The following is an 18,415-nucleotide window of genomic DNA, read 5'->3' as shown; positions in this document are numbered from 1 at the left end:
TGTGGGAAGCAGCAGCAAGTAGCAAAGTGACCACTTTAGGGCTACAGGTACTTCTCTCTGCCAAATTTAAAGAGTGAGACCAACAAAAGGCATTTTGGAAAAAGGTTCCACTAGAGAATAACATGGAAGTTAAAATGGGAGGCTTTTCTAGGAGAGAAGAAAGTTGTGTGTGCTATCACTGAACATATGGCCTTTTTCTTCCCTGGCCCTCCGGTAGCATGGGGTACAAAAAATTGTTATTGTAGTATTAGTATTTGGCTTGAATAGCACAAAATGAGCTTTCTTCGCTCATTTCCATCCCAAGGAATTGATTGAAATCAGAGTTGCTAAAAAACAAACAAAGAAAAAACATATGCCCTGAGTGGCAAATTTGAGAAACATCTGAAAATGTGGATGTGTTTGGATCTGGGGTATTGTTTCAATCCATTATACAATCAGATTCCAGGCCCAAATTTTGGATTGTAGTGGGGATATAGGCTTTCCCAGAATTTGGAGGTGTTCAAATTGGGATATTAGGTTTGGGTCCACTTGGGCCTAATTCTCCTCTGCCTTATTTATAAACATTGCAGAAACTGATAACTACTCTCTGAGTATGGTTTTTCAACAAGTTGTGTACCCACCTTATAGTAATTTTATCTAGGCCACGTTTCCCTCATTTGCTTATGAGGATGTTATGTGGGACTGTGTCAGAAGCCTCAGTAAAATCAAGTTGTATCACGTCTGTTGCTTCTCCTCAATCCAGTAGGTCTGTAAGTCTGTCAGAGGACAAAATAGGTACTGTGTTTGCTTTCTCCAGTCATCTGGCACTTCACCCATCTTCCATAAATTCTTGAAGACAATCAGTAATGGTTCCAACATAGCTTCTGCTAGTTCCTTAAGTACTCTGGGTGAATTTCATCAGGCCCTGCTGACTTGAATACATCTTGTAAAAAGCTGCATTATTATCCTAAAACCACAGAAAGTTTAGTGGATTTATAGTCTTTTTAAAATGCAATTAACAGTATGAAATTATTCTGGAGTTTTTGTACTCTGAGATTATCAATAAAGTTTAACTGAAATAAATTGAAAATGTAATTCAGGGATTTTAATGGGTTGGTTTTGCTCTGTTTTAATCCATGAAGATGTTTACTGTCTATTGTTATAAAGAAGTCACTCAAATGAGGAAAAAAGATGTACTAATTAATGTATTAGATTAAGGAGAATTTGTCATATGCACAGTAAACACAATAACAGAATTCTCTGGTTTGTTATTAATTCATAGCTGAATATGACTGTTCAAACTTTAAGGCCAGATAGTTTTCTTATGGTTTTGATATGGAGAGTTCTGGGACTCAAGACACCTGTGTTCCATTCCCAGTTCTGTGTCAGACTTCTTTAACTAAGTAAGGCCTGGTCTACACTGGGAGGGGGAGGGGAGGCAAGCTAAGTTGGTCTAAGTTATGCAGCTTCAGTTACGAAAATAGCATAGCTGAAGTTGACGTATTTAGAGCTCTTACCGCGGTGTTTTCATGGCGGTAGGTCGACTGCTGCTGCTCCCCCGTCAACTCCGCCTACGCTTCTCACTCCGGTGGAGTACCAGAGTAGATGGGAGAGCGCTCAGCGGTCTATTTATTGTGTCTTCACTACAGGCAATAAATCGACCCCTGCTGGATCGATCGCTCTGGTGGTAAGTGTAGACATGCCCTAGGGGTTGGTCTACACTGGAAACTTACATCAGCATAGCCCTCAGTGTAAACAGCAGTAGGTCAATGGAAGAATTCTTCTGTTGACCTAGCTACTGCCTCTCAGGGAAGTGAATTACCTATGCTGATGGGAGAATCACTGTGGTTCTGTTGTAGCAGTTGATGTGTAGACATAGCCTAAGTCACTTAAACATTCTGTATGCCAATATCACCACTTATAAAAGGGGATATTAATACAGATATCACATGGAACTATTGTGAGGTTTAATTCATTAATGTTTGTAAAGTGCTTTAAGATCCTGAGGTAGAAGGTGCTGTATTGATGCCAAGTGTTAATTATTTGGAGGATGAAAATTCATTTGTTTCTGTAGCTTCCTTTTGGCTTCTTTGTGGAACATTAAACTATATCTCATTATCAACCAGAATTCTCATATCTTTCTTCTGTCACTCATAAACTCATAGATAATTTAACTGCTTATCAGGTAAGAAACATTTATATTGTTATAAAAATGGCAGGAATTTTAATAGATCATTTTAGAATGACTATACTGTAAAAGTCCAGAAAACATGACAAGAAAAATATCTAGTTATCCCAAATAACTTTTGCTTTCATATGTTAGCGTCCTTCAAGTCTAGCAACATCAACATAAAAAGTATTATTTTCAGAGAGCAGCAGGCAGCCAATTTTCATGTTATTTAAGTGAGAAAATGCAGAATGTGACTTTCCCCTGTAAAAAAGTGGAAATAAAAAATAACGCCTCAGTTCTTCCCCCTTACACACATTGAGTAGTGTCTTATTCTACAAGTAGTATCTTTGACTTCAGTGGAACTACTCCAAAGGGCTATGGTGGCAGAACCTTGCCCTGAATGAATGCAAACCATCAAGATTATTTGCTACTTACCAAGAAGTGTTTCCTATATTTAATGGGTACACAATACACAGTGATTGGGGAAAGAAAGGCTCGTGCTCAAGTGACCAAACTTTGCCAGCTCTCAAAACAAAATATGGAGACGCCTTGGAGAAAAGAAAAGAAAGCTCATGCTCAAATAAATTGGTTAGTCTCTAAGGTGCCACAAGTACTCCTTTTCTTCTTAGAGAAAAAGTTGGTTGGGCACGATATCGTCTCCTAAAGGCAGAGTATATATGTGAAACCACTGCTCACAGGGCTCACCAGTCCTTAGGATGTTTAATGTGATGGTGTGATGAGCAGAGTGGAAAAAAGGGGATCTCTACAGGTAGAAGCTGTTCAAGGAGGCTGGGCAAGTCATGCAAATGAGCTCCTGTCCACTCTAGCCCTCTGAGCAGCCTTGTGCAGTTTATCTGGGGCTGTGAGGGTTGCAGGAGTTACATCTGCCATGGAAATGGCAGAGGATGAGACCTTAATCTGCACCTTGCAATAGTACTAAAGGGGGGACAGTGGTGGGCCTTCTCCACTCCCACAGTTTTCATGGGGAGAAAGGGATATTCAGCTCAGTGGACTTTGTCACTGCTCTGTGGCTAATATAGTATTTACACAGGCTGGGATTTCAAAGGAGTGTAAAGGAGTTAGGTGCCTAACTTCTGTTGAATTTCAGAGGGATTTGGGTGCGTACTTCCCATTAGTTCCTTTAGAAATACCAGCCAAAATCAACAGGGGTTGCAAGTGCTGTGCCCCTTCCAGGATCAAGTACAATATCTGTCAAGATTCCACCAAGGGTAGACAGGGCCAAGGGTCAGAGCAGGGGCAAAACCAAGGCTGGGATAAGAGAGGATTTTGTAGTCAGGTCCAGCCAGGGTTGATACCAAGGGTCTGAGTCTGAGTCAGGAGGCAAAGTCCAAATCAAGGCAAAGTCAAGCCAGCACTTCAAGAGCAAGGAACAGTTATGACAGCTACAGAAGTTCTATACTGTTGTCTGGAAACTTCCTGGAATACCTCTTGGGTTTATATTGGGCAAGGAGCCACAGGCTTTCTGTCGGTCAAACCCTTGAGACGGAACTTCCCATGGTCTGGGTCCACAGCAGATCATAGGAAGTGAAGCACAAGTTAGTTACAGCTGCCACTGGGTGACAACCTGGAGCTGCCAGCTGCCTGGTAGCTCTACAGGCCTGGGTTCTAGACTCAGACTTTAAGGTCAAAGGGGACCATTGTGATCTTCTAGTCTGACCTCCTGCACATTGCAGACCACAGAACCTCACCTCACCTGTGGGGCCTTACAATATCACTCTATTTCCAAGGTGATTATATGTGCTGTAGTGTGCATTCATCTTGAGACAAATGTGGCTAATCCAGTTCCTCTGAGCTAGGAAGTATATCTAACCTGTGGGTATACAACAAACAGTAATGGGTCACAGAGTGGCCCATTTTAGCTTGAAGAAGCTAAAATTCCATCATCAAGCTGAAGGATGGTTGAGGTAATTTCCCTTTCTCTGTTGGGTTTCATCTCACTACTAGATACTGCCCCACCAGAGATTATTTACCACAAGGAATCTTAATACCCTCTGACAAGCCAATACAGGTTATTATATGTGATTGAACTGTACTATCAGAGTCTGAGTTAGACAGTAACTGGGGTCAGGGACTGTCATCGTAAATATTTGTTCTGTACCAAATGCACTGCTGACACTCAGTAAATAATAAGTTATTAATAATGATAACATAGTGGCAAATTATCCAGAACCCAGCCACTATGCTTTCCTTTTTCAGATTTCAGAACCTGGCCATTGCTTAAATTCTGGCCAACAAACTTGGGATGGATTCTTGGTAAGTCTGCCATTGAATTAGACTTGATGAGGATTTTTCTGTAAAGATGGTATAAATGGTGAAAAAATGTTATAAAACTTATTTCTTTTCATTGCAGATGGCAGTGAGAACACATGAAGAGGCAGATACTTCCTGATCCCATTTCAGAGTCAATCTTCTGTCCTGAAGAAATATTGTATAACACAGTCCATTGTAGAGCATGTTTAGAATGTCTGAGGTATCAAAAGTGAGATTTTTGTGTGTGTATTGAGGAAGCTGTTTAGCTCACCCCATGTAAAATATTTTGGGTCTTTGCAATAACATGCATGCTATGTGACATGGCCCATGAATGGGGAACATTTCTCCTCAAAAAGCCTACCCTTCAACATTGAATTTTTTAGGAATGGTGCGGAAATAATGGCAAATATACAGACCCAATCTACAGAAGTTCCCACTGAGTAAATCACGTTACAAATGTTTCAGGGAAAGATTTTTGGGCCAGGGCTAAAGATACCAGGAAACCACATGCTTTGCAGGTGAAGAACTGCTAATTCCTCAGAAATGTCCCTTCTTTTTCAAGGCCATTCAGCTATAGGGAGTTTGGAATGGATCGTATTTAATTTCTCAGTACAATAGCTCCCTATTAATTTTCAACATGACTAGGTCAGAAAAATCTCCAGAGCAACAGCAACATGAAGTGTGTCTTTTCCATTTTCTCTGGAGTCCTGACTGGGAGCAACTGAAAATATCCATTCAGAGCAACAGTGCTTCATGTCCTACATATGAAGCTTGTGAGTGTTCATGGTCTCTTGGCTTCCAGTCATGGCCTCCAGGTTAAAAATATCTCCTTCTTAACTGCTGTAAGGAATGTGACTCAGAATGAAATGTCTTCCTTCAGATAAGACTGACGGATTTTGCTGTACCTTCTGAAGCAGCAACAAGCATCTGAATCAGAAATGATGGTAAGAAAGGAAAACTGTAGCAGGAGCATAAGTGGAGATGAGTCTTCAATTCCTTGGCTGATTTTTATATGCTTTTTGTTTCCTTTTGTGGTGCACTGAGTCTCCAAGCCTGTTATGCAGTTCAGGTGTAGAGGAATTTCTAGTCTGCTTATGCAGTTGCCTTCATTTGACTTTACATTGGGCATTCTGAAGCTCAAAGGTTGCTCTGTAGCAGATAAAAGAGGAGGTCTCCCTTAGAAACAGAACTGACAGTTGTCAAAGAATTTAGAATAAAATAGCGTTACTGGATCTGATTCCCACTGCCTATTTCCTTGTGTAGTCAGTTACTGCTAGGCAAAATGCATGTAAAACTATCAAATCAGAATTCTTGTCTGACATTTGGTTAACATTTTACACCCATTTTGCACTAACTTTATGGAAGTGCCATTTTCATGGATGTAAGATTATTTTTTGGGGTCTTGAATGATATTGGTAACAAAATAACACAACTCTGTAAACTACCCATTGAAGTAAACTCACTGACCTTTAATGCCTAGGCTACATTTGGAAAAAACCTGTTGGGATTACATCATTTATTCCTGATTTTTATTTTATTTTATTTTTTTGATAACTGAAAGCTTGTCATTCAGTAGAAGCTGTAATATAATACTCTTCCTCAGTGAAGAATTACCCTCTTTCAAAATGGTTGCCATATCTCATTGTTCTCAGTCAAAGTAACACTGCAGTAACATCATGGGTGGGGGAGAAAAAAAATTACTTTGTCATTTACCATCTCTTTAATTTCATCTGGGCTATAGACACTAAAATGCATTAATCTTAATTGCATGGTCATCACTGTAGGACAGAGTTAAGGTTGTTTGGGTGGTCCTCACTGTACAATTCTATACTTTAATATGTTTGGATCCATTTTAACTTTAATCGTAACTCTGAATTTCCTGGATTTGTAATTCTTGTTTTTTTATTTTATTGGTTGCGGGGGGGGAGATAATTAAAACATCCCTGTAATATATTTTCACAGTAAATTATTGATATGTACTCTCAACCTTGCCTCCATCTTAACATAATTGTTTGTCTAGGAATTAGATCTAAATGACTATGCAGGGTACAAGGCAATGGAGAGCAAGGCCCATAAATCCTAGATATACATGGATTTAATAGCATGTGTTACAGAGTGTGGGGGTGATACAGCACATAGGCTGAAAGAAATAGAGGATTCCTGATTGTCATTTATCCATATGTTACCTAACAGAGAATTTTCTTTCCAGTTGTGGCCTGTTTCAGCTGCTCTGGAAGTGTAATGTGGGGTATACTGGCACCCTGGGAAACACTCCCTCTCTAAAGAGGGTTTCTCCAGTGACTAGGGCTGGTCCTATGCAAACCTCACTTGCAGAATCCAGCATCTTGTGGCTAGGAGTGCACTGTTCTTTGGCTTATTCTAAGTGAGTAGAACAGATTGCAGGAAGCTGTGTGACTGTGCTGTAACAAAGATCAGCTAATGAGGTCGCTGTGTATAACGCTAGGGGCCAAGGAGGCCCCAAACACAGCCCTGAATGCCAGAGTATCCTTTTGGGGGTTTACTTTTTGGAACACAAATGAATGCCTTTGAAACCTTTTTCTGCCTGATATTTGTACTGTTTCTCAGTGCTAAATTATATTACTGTATGAAGCAAAACAAAAATTAATAAAAGGAGTTGCTCTTTACTGTAGTGTTGTCTTTCTTTTCAGCATGGTTCTGCCTGTTACTTCTTTACTTATACCTTTAAAGTACATGTACATAACTGTTGTGACTACTTTGCTGTTACTACATGGCACTTTCCCTACCTTCTGTTTCCCCACCATGAGGAGTTTGCATCCTGAATCCTTTGCATCCATTACGCATTAGTGTGTTGATGAAGATTTCAACTGTGCGGTTGCCTTTCAAATGAGAGATTCTTCATGGTTCATGAAGAACAGAATAAAATGGACTCTTTCATTTATTCACCACACATAGGGGCCTGATCCTTTGCTTTTTCAAGACAATGGATGTGTTCAAGTAGAACAGGATCTGGACCCACATGTAGCTTCTTCAGAAATTGCAGATCCGCTCAGATATTATCATTTCTTTATTTTTAATTTATGAAATATACTTCTCCAACAAAATTCAAACCTCTTTACAAAAATGAAAAAACAATGAACAACAAATATCAGAACAAAATGTATTTCCAGCCCAAACCGCTTGGAACCTGCCTCTTCAGTCACCTCTCCTATCTTTGACAAAAGCCCATGAAAACAGATGAGCCTTTGTACCTTGGACTTGCATAGACCAAGAGTGGAAGATCTTCCATCAAGAGGTCCTGTTTCTTGCCCCTAGATATTCAAATTTAGTGACTTAGTAAAATTGCCACTACTGATGACAACTTTATGCAGTGTTTGTGAAGAGAGTTGCATGTGTGAGAGACATCATCATTTGGAATTTAGGGACGTTAATCCTGACTTAGACTGATGTAACCAAAAGCAGAATTTGGCCCATCTAGTTCACACCAATTCTGTAGAAATACAGCATTTTTTTTCTTGGGATTCATAGTCATCACCTATTATTTTTAAAAACTTAATGAAATCCTCATGTTTTTATAAGTAATCTATTCATACTTTCAAATACCAGACCCCTATCACATCTACCATTCAGCTTTCTGTGGTGGGCCTGAATTCAGTGCAGTTACTCCTGATTTTTCCTAATGTAAATGAGAACAGAATGTGGTCTAATACAACATACATATAATTTTTTGTGTGTAATTTCTTGGATGCAACAGAAGATATGATTAAAACACTGGCATACAGGAAAAAGTGCAGTGAAGACATTCTCCTAAAGAACATGTGAGCTACAGCATACCAGCAGTCAGAAGCGGATAAAGTACTTGAAAAAATAACACAAATTGAAATAATCTACAATTACACATCTTCTGGACATAACATGAAAACATCAACAGGTGTAGCCTGAAAAGAGGCAAAAATTCTGTGGCCCCAAGAACTTGCAGCAAGAGAGTACTGTGGCATGTTAGTCATGTGAAAGAATGCAGGACTAAATTAAAAAAAAAATTCCTCTGGACTGTTGTTGCAAGTTGGCAAGGTCCTGCATACAAGGGAGTATATGTGACTGTGTTGTGTTGGGGCCACGTTGTGACTGTTGTCTGTAGGAGTATGTGGAGCGATCATATACCTGGAAATGCTTATGTCATGTAATCAGTAGTCTTATGCTTTGGCACATTTACCTTCAGTAGCTTGTCCACAAACTGGTGTTGTCTGCCCCTATGGTGATATGCCTAGACTCAACTCAAGAGCTGGATCTTTGTGCTTCTGAGGTGGGAGTAACAGGTCTGTCTGCTATGGTGTCTAGATACTACAACAGGCAAAGTAGAGATTAGATAGAACTAGATGTAAGCAACTTGCTCAGCAGTTACCTATCCTCCAAATACATAGTTACCCATCTGTCATTTTCCCCGTCATTGTGAACTTTTCTGTTAGTAGTTAATGATGCATTAGACAGAATTAACTTCCTTGGAATTTTCATTTGGAAACTACAGGGATTAACACCCTATAAATTGCTAAAATTATTGATAGATTCAGAGGGCATGCTTCCTGACTAAAGGACTCAGCCTGCAGCCCCTCTGCATGCAGAACTCCCAATAGCTTCATTTAGGAGTTCCACACAGTAACTTCACCATCTGGCTATCACTGCAGATAGCTCACTCTTTATTCAACTGACCTATCCACTTTGTCCATATAGAGTCCTTCCCTGAGTGTTTGCTGTGTTCTGTCCCTTCTATCACTGCTACACGATGGTACCATAACACATACATACTTGGCTACACCTTCTGCTTGCTTGGAGACCTCTGAAACTAACTTCTTACGCTTTGTCAAACTATGCTTGCTGGGGTAACATCTACTTTATGTATCCCAAGATTAAATCTATACCTTTGATGGTCCAGTTAAATCTCTAATTTTATAGCTCTACTGTTGTGTAAGATACTGTTATAGCAGGATTTTTTAAAAAGTTATAAGAAGTGAATTGTTGCACTATTATTATTTAATTAGAACATTATTGTTATTCTCTTCAAGGTATGGAATCACATTTCCACCAATCAAAAGTAATCAATGTTCTTTTTAATTTTTGAACCATCAAGTTTCTTTTACTTTAATTTTCAGCTCTCCTCCAAAAAATGAAAAAGTGCTAAACATAACTTCATTTGATTGTTTCCTGTTTTTCATTTGTGTGTTACAGGCAAATGGACACAGTTTTGTACATATGGAACATGAGAAAGCTGTATTACTACTGAAGAGTTTCCAGAATACAGTAGACCTAGTTATTCAACGTGAGCTTACTGTCTAAGTATTTTTTATAAATAGTAAACATATGTCTAGCCAGATCTAATGTTCAAACAGAAATTTATACGTAGGAAACAAATTTTGCCAATTGCTGGATCAATGGCAAACATTAGTGCCAAATGTATAATACTATATGTTAGTACTGCGCCTCTTGAAAAATGTTAACTATATAAATATGATGTTCATGTGGTTATGTATTAGTTTTAATTGTCAGCCTCTGGCTGTGCATTGGTGCAGTTTCTTTTTTAATCAAGTTACTTCTCAAAGTGGATTTCATATAACTTCAGAACACAGAAGCACACAAAAGCTCTTTATGAATTCTGCTGTCCATCAAAAATACTGCCTCAAAGTTGTATATATCTTTATAAAGAAAAACATATATTGAGCTGTAATTCCCATAAAATATTTCTATCACCAGTGGTATACTAAAAGATTATAGAGAAAAAATATTTTCATAGAAACCACTAAGAAAGTAAATATTAAATTTGAACTTTAGTATGTTGATTTTTTCAATGCAAATATATATGCCTTATAGAAGTAACTGTACAAGTACAGTATTTAGTGCTGAGTCCATACTAATTAGCTGAATTATTGCAATACAGCGTGAAATACTTCATAAATTATACTTTCAAGCCTGGGACCTACACATAATAGTCTAGGCAAAAATTAATTGCTTTTGTCTGATCCTTTTAGCTGATTACCTGTAAGCTTGTGAAACAGACAAGATAATTTTAGATAGTGATGTTCCTCAAATAAAAGCAGTGAGTGGTGGGTGGCAGGAAAACCTAACGCTTTATTTTTGTGAATGTTTTAATTTATTTAAAATTATAGAACCTTTTCAGTAAATTTTGATCCCAATACTCCCACCATCTTATTCTGAGCCAGACTAGAATACCGCCGAGTAAGCATGGCCAAATCTAGCCCTTTGTGGGCAGCAGTCCTATTGAAATCAGTGGGACTACTCAGAGTCAGGTACAATACATCGCTAGTAAGACTAGATGACATTTAAAATATTTTCTCTCAGAGGTGTGCAAAATAAATAACAGTAGGTAAATCTTAGAACTGTGCTAAGGGGACAGGAATAGACACAGCACAAAGCTACAGTACATTGGTGTTAGTTCAGTAATAGAAATTTTAGTAATTCCTCCGGCTGACAGCATGGAAAATCAATTTCTGTGCCATGGATAAGTCTACATATATTGGGTCAATCCTGTTTCTATTGAAGTCAATGGTAAAATAATTGTGACTGCTAATCGCAGCAGGAATGAGCCGCTTATGAGAGTTTTTGAAGGAAATAAATTGAGTATTGGTTTTACTAAACTTGAACATTTTTAAAAAACACAAATCACCTGAATTGTGGCTATTGTAGATTTTAAAGGTCACTGTCAAGAACATTTTAGTTAATTTGAGGTGTTTCTCTATTGCCTATGTAATACCAACAGACCCCGGTTGTTGACAGGCAGGATCGAACTGGGGACTTCTGGAGCTTAATGCATGAGCTAAAAGTCAACTCCTCTTAGCTAAGGCTGTAGAGCAGACTCAATCTCTCTCTCTCTTTAGGTGGTCTTAGTGCCACCAGATGGGACAGAACATCACCCCAGGAAGTGTGTGGGTTACACTTACACTAACTAAAGTTTTCCTTCTCCCCTCTGATTAATTTACATATTGACTAGTTTTAGTTTAATTGAAAAATATAATTAAACTGCCTTTTTTTTTTGTCAGTTTATGTAATGTCCTGTCTACTATATGGTCTTCTGTTGCTCATTAGATATTTGAGGTGGGGCTCGTTCCCTGATGAATGTTTTGAATTGTCTTATTTTGATTTCATTTATTTTCAGCTGGTATTTTGCAGCTGTTGCTATGTGACAGTATGGTTGGAGATTTGGTCAGTCAGCTTCATCACAATGACAAATTGTGGTTCTGAAGGAATTGGGGACTTTGGGTGCATGGGAATGCAGGGTTAGGGCTTTTGTTTGTATTTACACATTTCCTGGTTTTAAAATGGTGACTGTTCACATCCCCTTTATTGTTTGCTTTCCACAAACATGAATGATTACATTTTTCACTGCAAAACTGGAAAGTTTATTCCAAACCTGCACATGTAAGTTCTCACAGAAAACAAATGTTCATTTTGTACAAGAAATTATTCAGGAGGCAGAAATACCATGTAACTTATCTGACTATAACTGATCCACACCGTGCTAATTTTAAATATTTACACCCAAATAGTTTGACTTTAGTTATTCTTTCAGCTAAGAGTACAGAGGAGATGTCAAATTCCTCTATTTGAAGATATTCAGCAAATACATTCAAATTAGTTATTCAAGGTAAATTATTTATTCAGTTATTTGTTTCAGCCCGTGGTGCAGGAATGCAGCATCTTTAACAGTGTAACAGCTGCAGAATTGCAGAGGCCATTATTCAAATTCTCAGCATCATCAGCTATCCCTTTCATAATAAAACAGTCAAGAGATGCTCACATCCATTCTTTATGTGAAGAAATTCACTCAGTGTAAACACACTAAATGTAATACATTCTAGTCATTCTGTGGGAATTTCATTGTAATTTATTTGCATAGCTCAAATATTTCCCTTGACTTCTGCTTCTGGCAAGAAAACTGAGTAAATAAAAAGTTAGTTTTGAGTCACATTGTAACATTACCTACTACAGAATGGGATGCAGCCAACCATCCGTCCCCTAAGCAAAACTAGAAGACAGACTCCTGAAGCATGTTGCAAAATTAATTAACTATTAATTAATTAATTGTAGGCTTTTTTTTTTTTTAAACAGAGACAAGTGGGTTGACAAGGGTTCTACCCTATGGAGCCTACAAACTACACAGACAACATAACAAAGAAAGATGTAATATAACAAAAGCCAAGTGATCTTTAGTGTGTTGTTTGTGCCACATTTTGCTCTGATGGATTTCTGAGGTCCTCTTTTTATTACATACACTGATTATGCCAATGTGGTTTGTAAGCCTGAGTGTTACAAGATATTGTGGCAAGATGGCTGATTTTAGTTTGGTGGGTCCTGTGCTTTTCTTGGCAGGGAGCTAAGATGCCACCCTTTGCCTCTGCTCTTAGGTGCCAAGGCTCCCACTACTAGCCCAGGAAGGCAGTAGAGGAGGGAGGCAGGGGAGGGGTCTGAGTTTTTTCCTTGCTCTGAGTCCCAGCCTCTCTCAACCCCTGTGGGTTTCTTACCCTCGGTCCTTAGATGCTCAGGGGGAAGGGAGTCTCCCTGGCCTGCTGGGCAGGGTCTCCCTTACTCCAGTTCTCAGATCTTCCAAATCTCACAACACATCTCAGTGAGTGGGTCCTCCTCTTCTGGCTGCCTGATGCAGGGGGTTTTATTAGGTTCCTAACAGGGCCTTAATTGACTGCAGGTGCTCCAATTAACCTGCAGCCACCTTCCCTAGTCTACAGGGAACCACGCCTTAATTAGCCTTGAGCTTATCTATCTAGCACTCTCCCACTGCTCTTTGGCCCTCCTGTATCACAATATACAAGTAGCTTTTTTGTTCTCCCTACCTCTTCTCTAGCTCTTTCTTGTCCACTGTATAGTTGGCTAGGTCTAGATCTGCATTTGGAGACTTTAACTTCCCCCTTAATTAATGAAGTCTTTGTTGGGAGTAAAACTAGACATTCCAGTGGAACCTCTATCACATTTAAGCCTTATACTGCAGATTTTGGAGACAACGGAAGCTTGGCTAAGTAAAAGAGCTTTTCCTGATAAGTGAGCAGGAGTTCAGGCTTTTCATTCAGACAGTAGTTAAGCTTCAAGATGTGTCTTCCTCACCCCCCGCAAAAAGCAAGCATGATTCTCTTTGTATTTTGTTGTATTTATATACAAATTGGCAGAGGGGAAGCTTATATTTTGAGCAATGAAGGAAGTCTTCGTTGTGGCTAATTAGGATGTGGTATTCTTGTTTTGATGTAACACACCTTTTGTCTTTTCTGGAGAGATTCAGCAGATGCAGTTAGGAAGTAACATATTATACGTATACCTTGGTTCAGCTATCTTGTTAAATTTGAGATTCTAGGGCAGGTACTGGCAGCGGATGAATAGCATATATATGACGTGGTTATTTTCATGTTTAGTCAATGAGTTCTGAGGCAGGCAGCTGTGATCTCAAAATTGCATCTAGCTTCCTGACTCCCAGCTATTAGATAGTACACACTACACCATGTGCTTTCATATCAAGTACACAATAGCTAAAGCTCCGGAATTATTTCTTTTAGCTACTAAAGACAATGACTGAAACATGGTATTTCAGAAATAAAACCAGAAACTCCAAATTGCCTTTGGAACTTCTACCCTTTTCAATTCCCAGCTTCCTGTGGGCTTTCAGCTGTGCTAAATTTTTTGTTCCCATGGTAACACTTCTGCTAGCCCTAAAACTGTGACACTGCTTTTTAGGTTTCTGCACAACAAAGCTCATCTAGTGCTCCTCAAGTAAAGGTTAGATTAAAAGTGCAGGGCATTGCTACAATTCCCTTGTTCTGGTTTTACAGCAGCTGTTAAGGAACACAAAATGGTTACTATCACAGTTCACATGGCATGTCACTGTACAGAAACTAGAAGTTATTGTGGTTTCAACTCCCAAACACCACTATGAAAATGTATAACAAAAGTATCAACTGTATCTCAGCCAAACCTGTACAGTATTTAGCCAATGCAACAGTAACTCCCCAATCTACCATATTTACAGATAGTCATATAAAATTGGTTCAAGAAAGGGCACAACCCACTTTTGTGTTTCCAGTTTTATACAGAACCCCCTATCCAGATTTTTGGGGTTTGGGTTAGTTTCTCTTAAGCTTGTTCTGAGCCTAAAGCTCTTCTTTCCCCAGTTGCATCCAACTAGTTGATGCCACAGCTGGAACTGAGTACTGGCCAACAACCTCTGGCCACAGGTCATTCTCAGAATAGGAGAAATATCTAAAGAGACAAGACCATAGGAGACTCAACGCATTTCCTAAAGAAGTCTCCAGTCTCAATAACAATTCTTTACCCATTCTGTTTTTGTGTTTTATTGTAATTAAAGATTTAACCTTTCAAGTATATTTTCATTCACTGAAATGTATTTTCTAACAAGCCAGATTTGTAAAAATATATCTCTCCCTTTATTTATCACAATCCCTCTCCTTTGTGCAATTATATTACAGCCTGATCTACTGAGAGGCTACTCAAACTATAACTAAGGTGGCTTCTTGACAGTGTCTCTACTCTGTTTATACACAGGGACAATTTTAAGGAAGTTCACTACTGACATGTAAAATAGAAATCTGCCAGCTGTTCGTTGAATTTCCCAGGCTGAAAAAGCACAGGCAGATGTTACTAGGTTTTCTGAAAATTAAGAAACTTGCAAAAAATTGCTTTAGCTCATTTGGTTATTTTTACAGCTACAAACTCATTCTATGAGCACTTCCCCGAGTATCAGTAATTCTTGACAGTTCAAAAGCATCTGACCATAATAAACTGTTAAAAGGATTGAACGTAGTATGTTTAGGAAATCTGCTTGCTGCTGATATTACTATGTACTACTCACATTACATCTTGCTCCTGCTTGTAACTCTAGCCAATCCCTGTTATTCAGCTTATGTGGTCAGATGTGTATTTTGTGCATTAGTAAAGAAAAAGTGATGATTGAGTTTATTTTCACAAACCATAGTTTCTCTTCCTATCCTGTACAAGTGAACATTCAAAGGAAGCATAGGACCTGATTATGCCACAGGCTACATGTCCCAAATCCCAGGGAAGTCAGTGGGAGTTTAGGGTCATATCCATTAGCTCAATTAGCTTTGCAATATGTGCCACCCATCTTCCTAACTAGAAGAGGGTACTGTCAACTTCCGTAAAGTTAGCTTGTGAATGTACTGGGTACAGCCTCCGTTCACCTCATGCTCAGAAGTTACCATGCAAACCCAACTGGAACTAAAGTAAACATTAATATAACCACCCGTTTGTAATTTTGTGTCCTGTTATGAAGACTGGCAGTCGCCAACAGTGGGCTTTGAATTGGCCATCCAAGAGTGAGATGTACTTACTAGCTTTTCATTTTCTGTGTCTGGGCTTTTTATATTTTAAACTTCCAAATGTAAGTGTTAAAATAAAATAGTCATCCAGTCAATTTTAGATTTCAAATAAGTGGAATTTCAAATAAAGTTATACATTTTGCTTTCTTGTTAACCAGATTTGTTTATTTCACTGTACTGTAAATATGAGCTAAACATAAAAACAATGATGCAACTTTCAGGCCAGTACTTTGGATTGGATATTAATTGAGTTGGTCTTTTTATGACTCCAGTTTTGGTATGCTTAATAAATGGCCTTACAGCCATATGTGTGCAGCACAACAGTGACACCCAGAGGCCAGGCATGTAACCAGAGCTCCTTTTCCTCAGAGTGGCAGTTTGAATTTTGATCAGACCTCAATGAAATTACACCTTTGCAAAAGTAAATTCTCAGAAGATATTATTTGATACTTATAGCATTTTAAACAGTTCCTTGTTTTGTTAGAAATTCCTTGGCAATCCTTATGAGCATTAATAGCCTCAGACAATTCAAGCAGATATTCTGTATAGTAATGCACGCCATTTCATTGCATATAGTATTTACTTGCTCCCTTGTAAAGTATTTAATGAAGAATCACCAACAAGCCACAACAGTGCAGCACAAGAGGCTTGATCTTTATCAATTGGGGCCTTTTAGGCCTCTTTGCTAGCCTAAGTGGGTTTACTCTGAAATCATGGTCAAAACAAAGACTTATGTTTTCTACTTGTGAGTACTGTATCCAGTTCAAAACCAACAGCTTACTTTATTAAAAATTTTACCATTTTATAAAAGACATGTTTAATTATGGAGATGGCTGTATTGTAATTAATATTTTGAGATAATTGTGATATTGAGCTTAAATTATATACAAAAGTCATTTTTGTATGTGTTAAAAAGATTGCTATATTACAAATGACTAACTGTACTTTTCAGTTTAATTACAGTATTGATGTAAATAAAGCTGAATGAAGAAATATTTACTACTTTATTAACATAGATTGTGAATGTATTTAATGTTTTTGCAGTATAAGGACTTACTGAACTTGAAAGCTGCTTCATTTTATGTGCAAAAAGGTACTTTAAAACTATATTTTAAATCTATTGATTCAGTGAAATCAATTATCTTGTTAGTTAATTTGCACATGCAAGTTGAATCCTTCCAGTTTTATTTTATGTATTGACACTAATTGGTAAGGTGCATATTGTGTTTAGGATGCATTTTGCAGATGCTTTCTGTACATAAAAAAATACAGGGACTAAAACAATGCTGTGCAGTGTATAGCAGAGCCATTTTTCGGCTTTGGTGTACCAACTTTTTCAGTATTTAAGAAGTGTTTTGAATAACATTAAAAAAGTCTCTTTATTGTACAAATAATAAAAATGTCACCTTATTGTAACTAACTTTTGTCATCTTTTAATATAAGAAGGGATATCAATTATCCAAAAGTAAATAATTTTACTGCTGTGTCGTCTGGCTTACGGAAAGAATTGTTGGTCTCTGTCTAGTTCCTTTTAAACTGCTGTTTAATACGTTGTTTGATTTAAAGAAAAAAGTAGTGAAGATAAAGATGCAGTTATCAAAGCTTCACTAAATATTTATTTACTAAATATATAACCTGAGGGGGTAATGGTTGAGACTCTGCCATTAGTTTTAATTGCCACAGTTAATTTAAAAAGTTCAGAGTAAAAAAAACCAAACGCATACCCAAACTTGCCAGTATACTCCCATCATTCAGCAAGTGTTCGAGTATTCTTCTGGGGAGGTATCATACAGTAGAACCTCAGAGTTCTGAACTGCCCAGTCAACCACACACCTCATTTGGAACTGCAAGTATGCAATCAGGCAGCAGCAGTAGAGACAAAAAAAAAAAAAAAAAGCAAATACAGAACAATAGTGTGTTAAATGTAAATTATTAAAAAAAATTGAAGGAAAATTTAAAACAAGTTGAAACTGGTTTTGTGCTTGTTTCATTTAAGTGAAGATGGTTAAAAGCAGAATTTTATTTTTCTTCTGTATAGTGAAGTTTCAAACTGTATTAATTCAGTGAAAAGGAAGACTTGTGGCACCTTAGAGACTAACAAATTGCTTTGAGCATAAGCTTTCGTGAGCTACAGCTCACTTCATCCTATGCTCAGATAAATTGGTTAGTTTCTAAGGTGCCACAAGTACTCCTTTTTTTTTTGCGAATACAGACTAACAGGGCTGCTACTCTGAAACCTGTCATTAACTCAATGGTTAGTTGTAAACTTTTGAAAGAACAACCAAAATGTTTTGTTTAGTTACGCACAACCTCCATTTCCAAAGTGTTCGAAACTGTGAGGTTCTACTGTAAAATTATCACAACTATATGAAGAAAAGCTACAGACACTGAATTTTAGACCTTCAGGTGCTATATAGAATGTGCTTTGTATAGAAGCTGGAAGAGTGCCTCAGTTATCTAAATATTAGACTTGATACAGCTATAAAATGCTGGGTACCATTCATTCAAATAAGGGCAACTTTGGCCTTCAACCATTAGCCTTCCCACATAAATACATTGTCATTTGACTTGGGTGGGTTTTTTTCCTTTTGGATGGGGCTATGTCTTAAAACAGTAACATCTACTCAAAAGCCCAACCTTCTTGTCCTTT

General features: G+C 38.0%; 1 protein-coding gene across 13 annotated transcripts in view; it reads left to right on the top strand.

Annotated features, from left to right (window-relative positions):
• Nucleotides 1–17,181, top strand: part of LRRC7 (leucine rich repeat containing 7) — a 402,665-nt gene extending 385,484 nt beyond the window's left edge. For 9 of the 13 annotated variants that reach the window (XM_075131746.1, XM_075131744.1, XM_075131740.1 and 6 more), the window contains one exon: nucleotides 9,623–17,181. In XM_075131746.1, the coding sequence (XP_074987847.1) occupies nucleotides 9,623–9,730 (108 nt within the window). In that variant the 3' untranslated portion in view covers nucleotides 9,731–17,181. Of the gene's footprint in view, nucleotides 1–4,366; nucleotides 4,424–4,520; nucleotides 7,066–9,622 lie in introns of those variants that run through there. The other 4 variants (XM_075131737.1, XM_075131738.1, XM_075131743.1 and 1 more) reach the window with 4 other exon arrangements.
• The last annotated feature ends 1,234 nt before the right edge of the window (nucleotides 17,182–18,415 follow it).

Source organism: Caretta caretta, chromosome 8 (assembly GCF_965140235.1).
Source record: "Caretta caretta isolate rCarCar2 chromosome 8, rCarCar1.hap1, whole genome shotgun sequence".
NCBI classification, from domain to species: Eukaryota; Metazoa; Chordata; order Testudines; family Cheloniidae; genus Caretta; species Caretta caretta.
The sequence above is the reverse complement of the archived record's forward strand: the minus strand, read 5'-3'. Positions and strand labels throughout refer to the sequence as shown.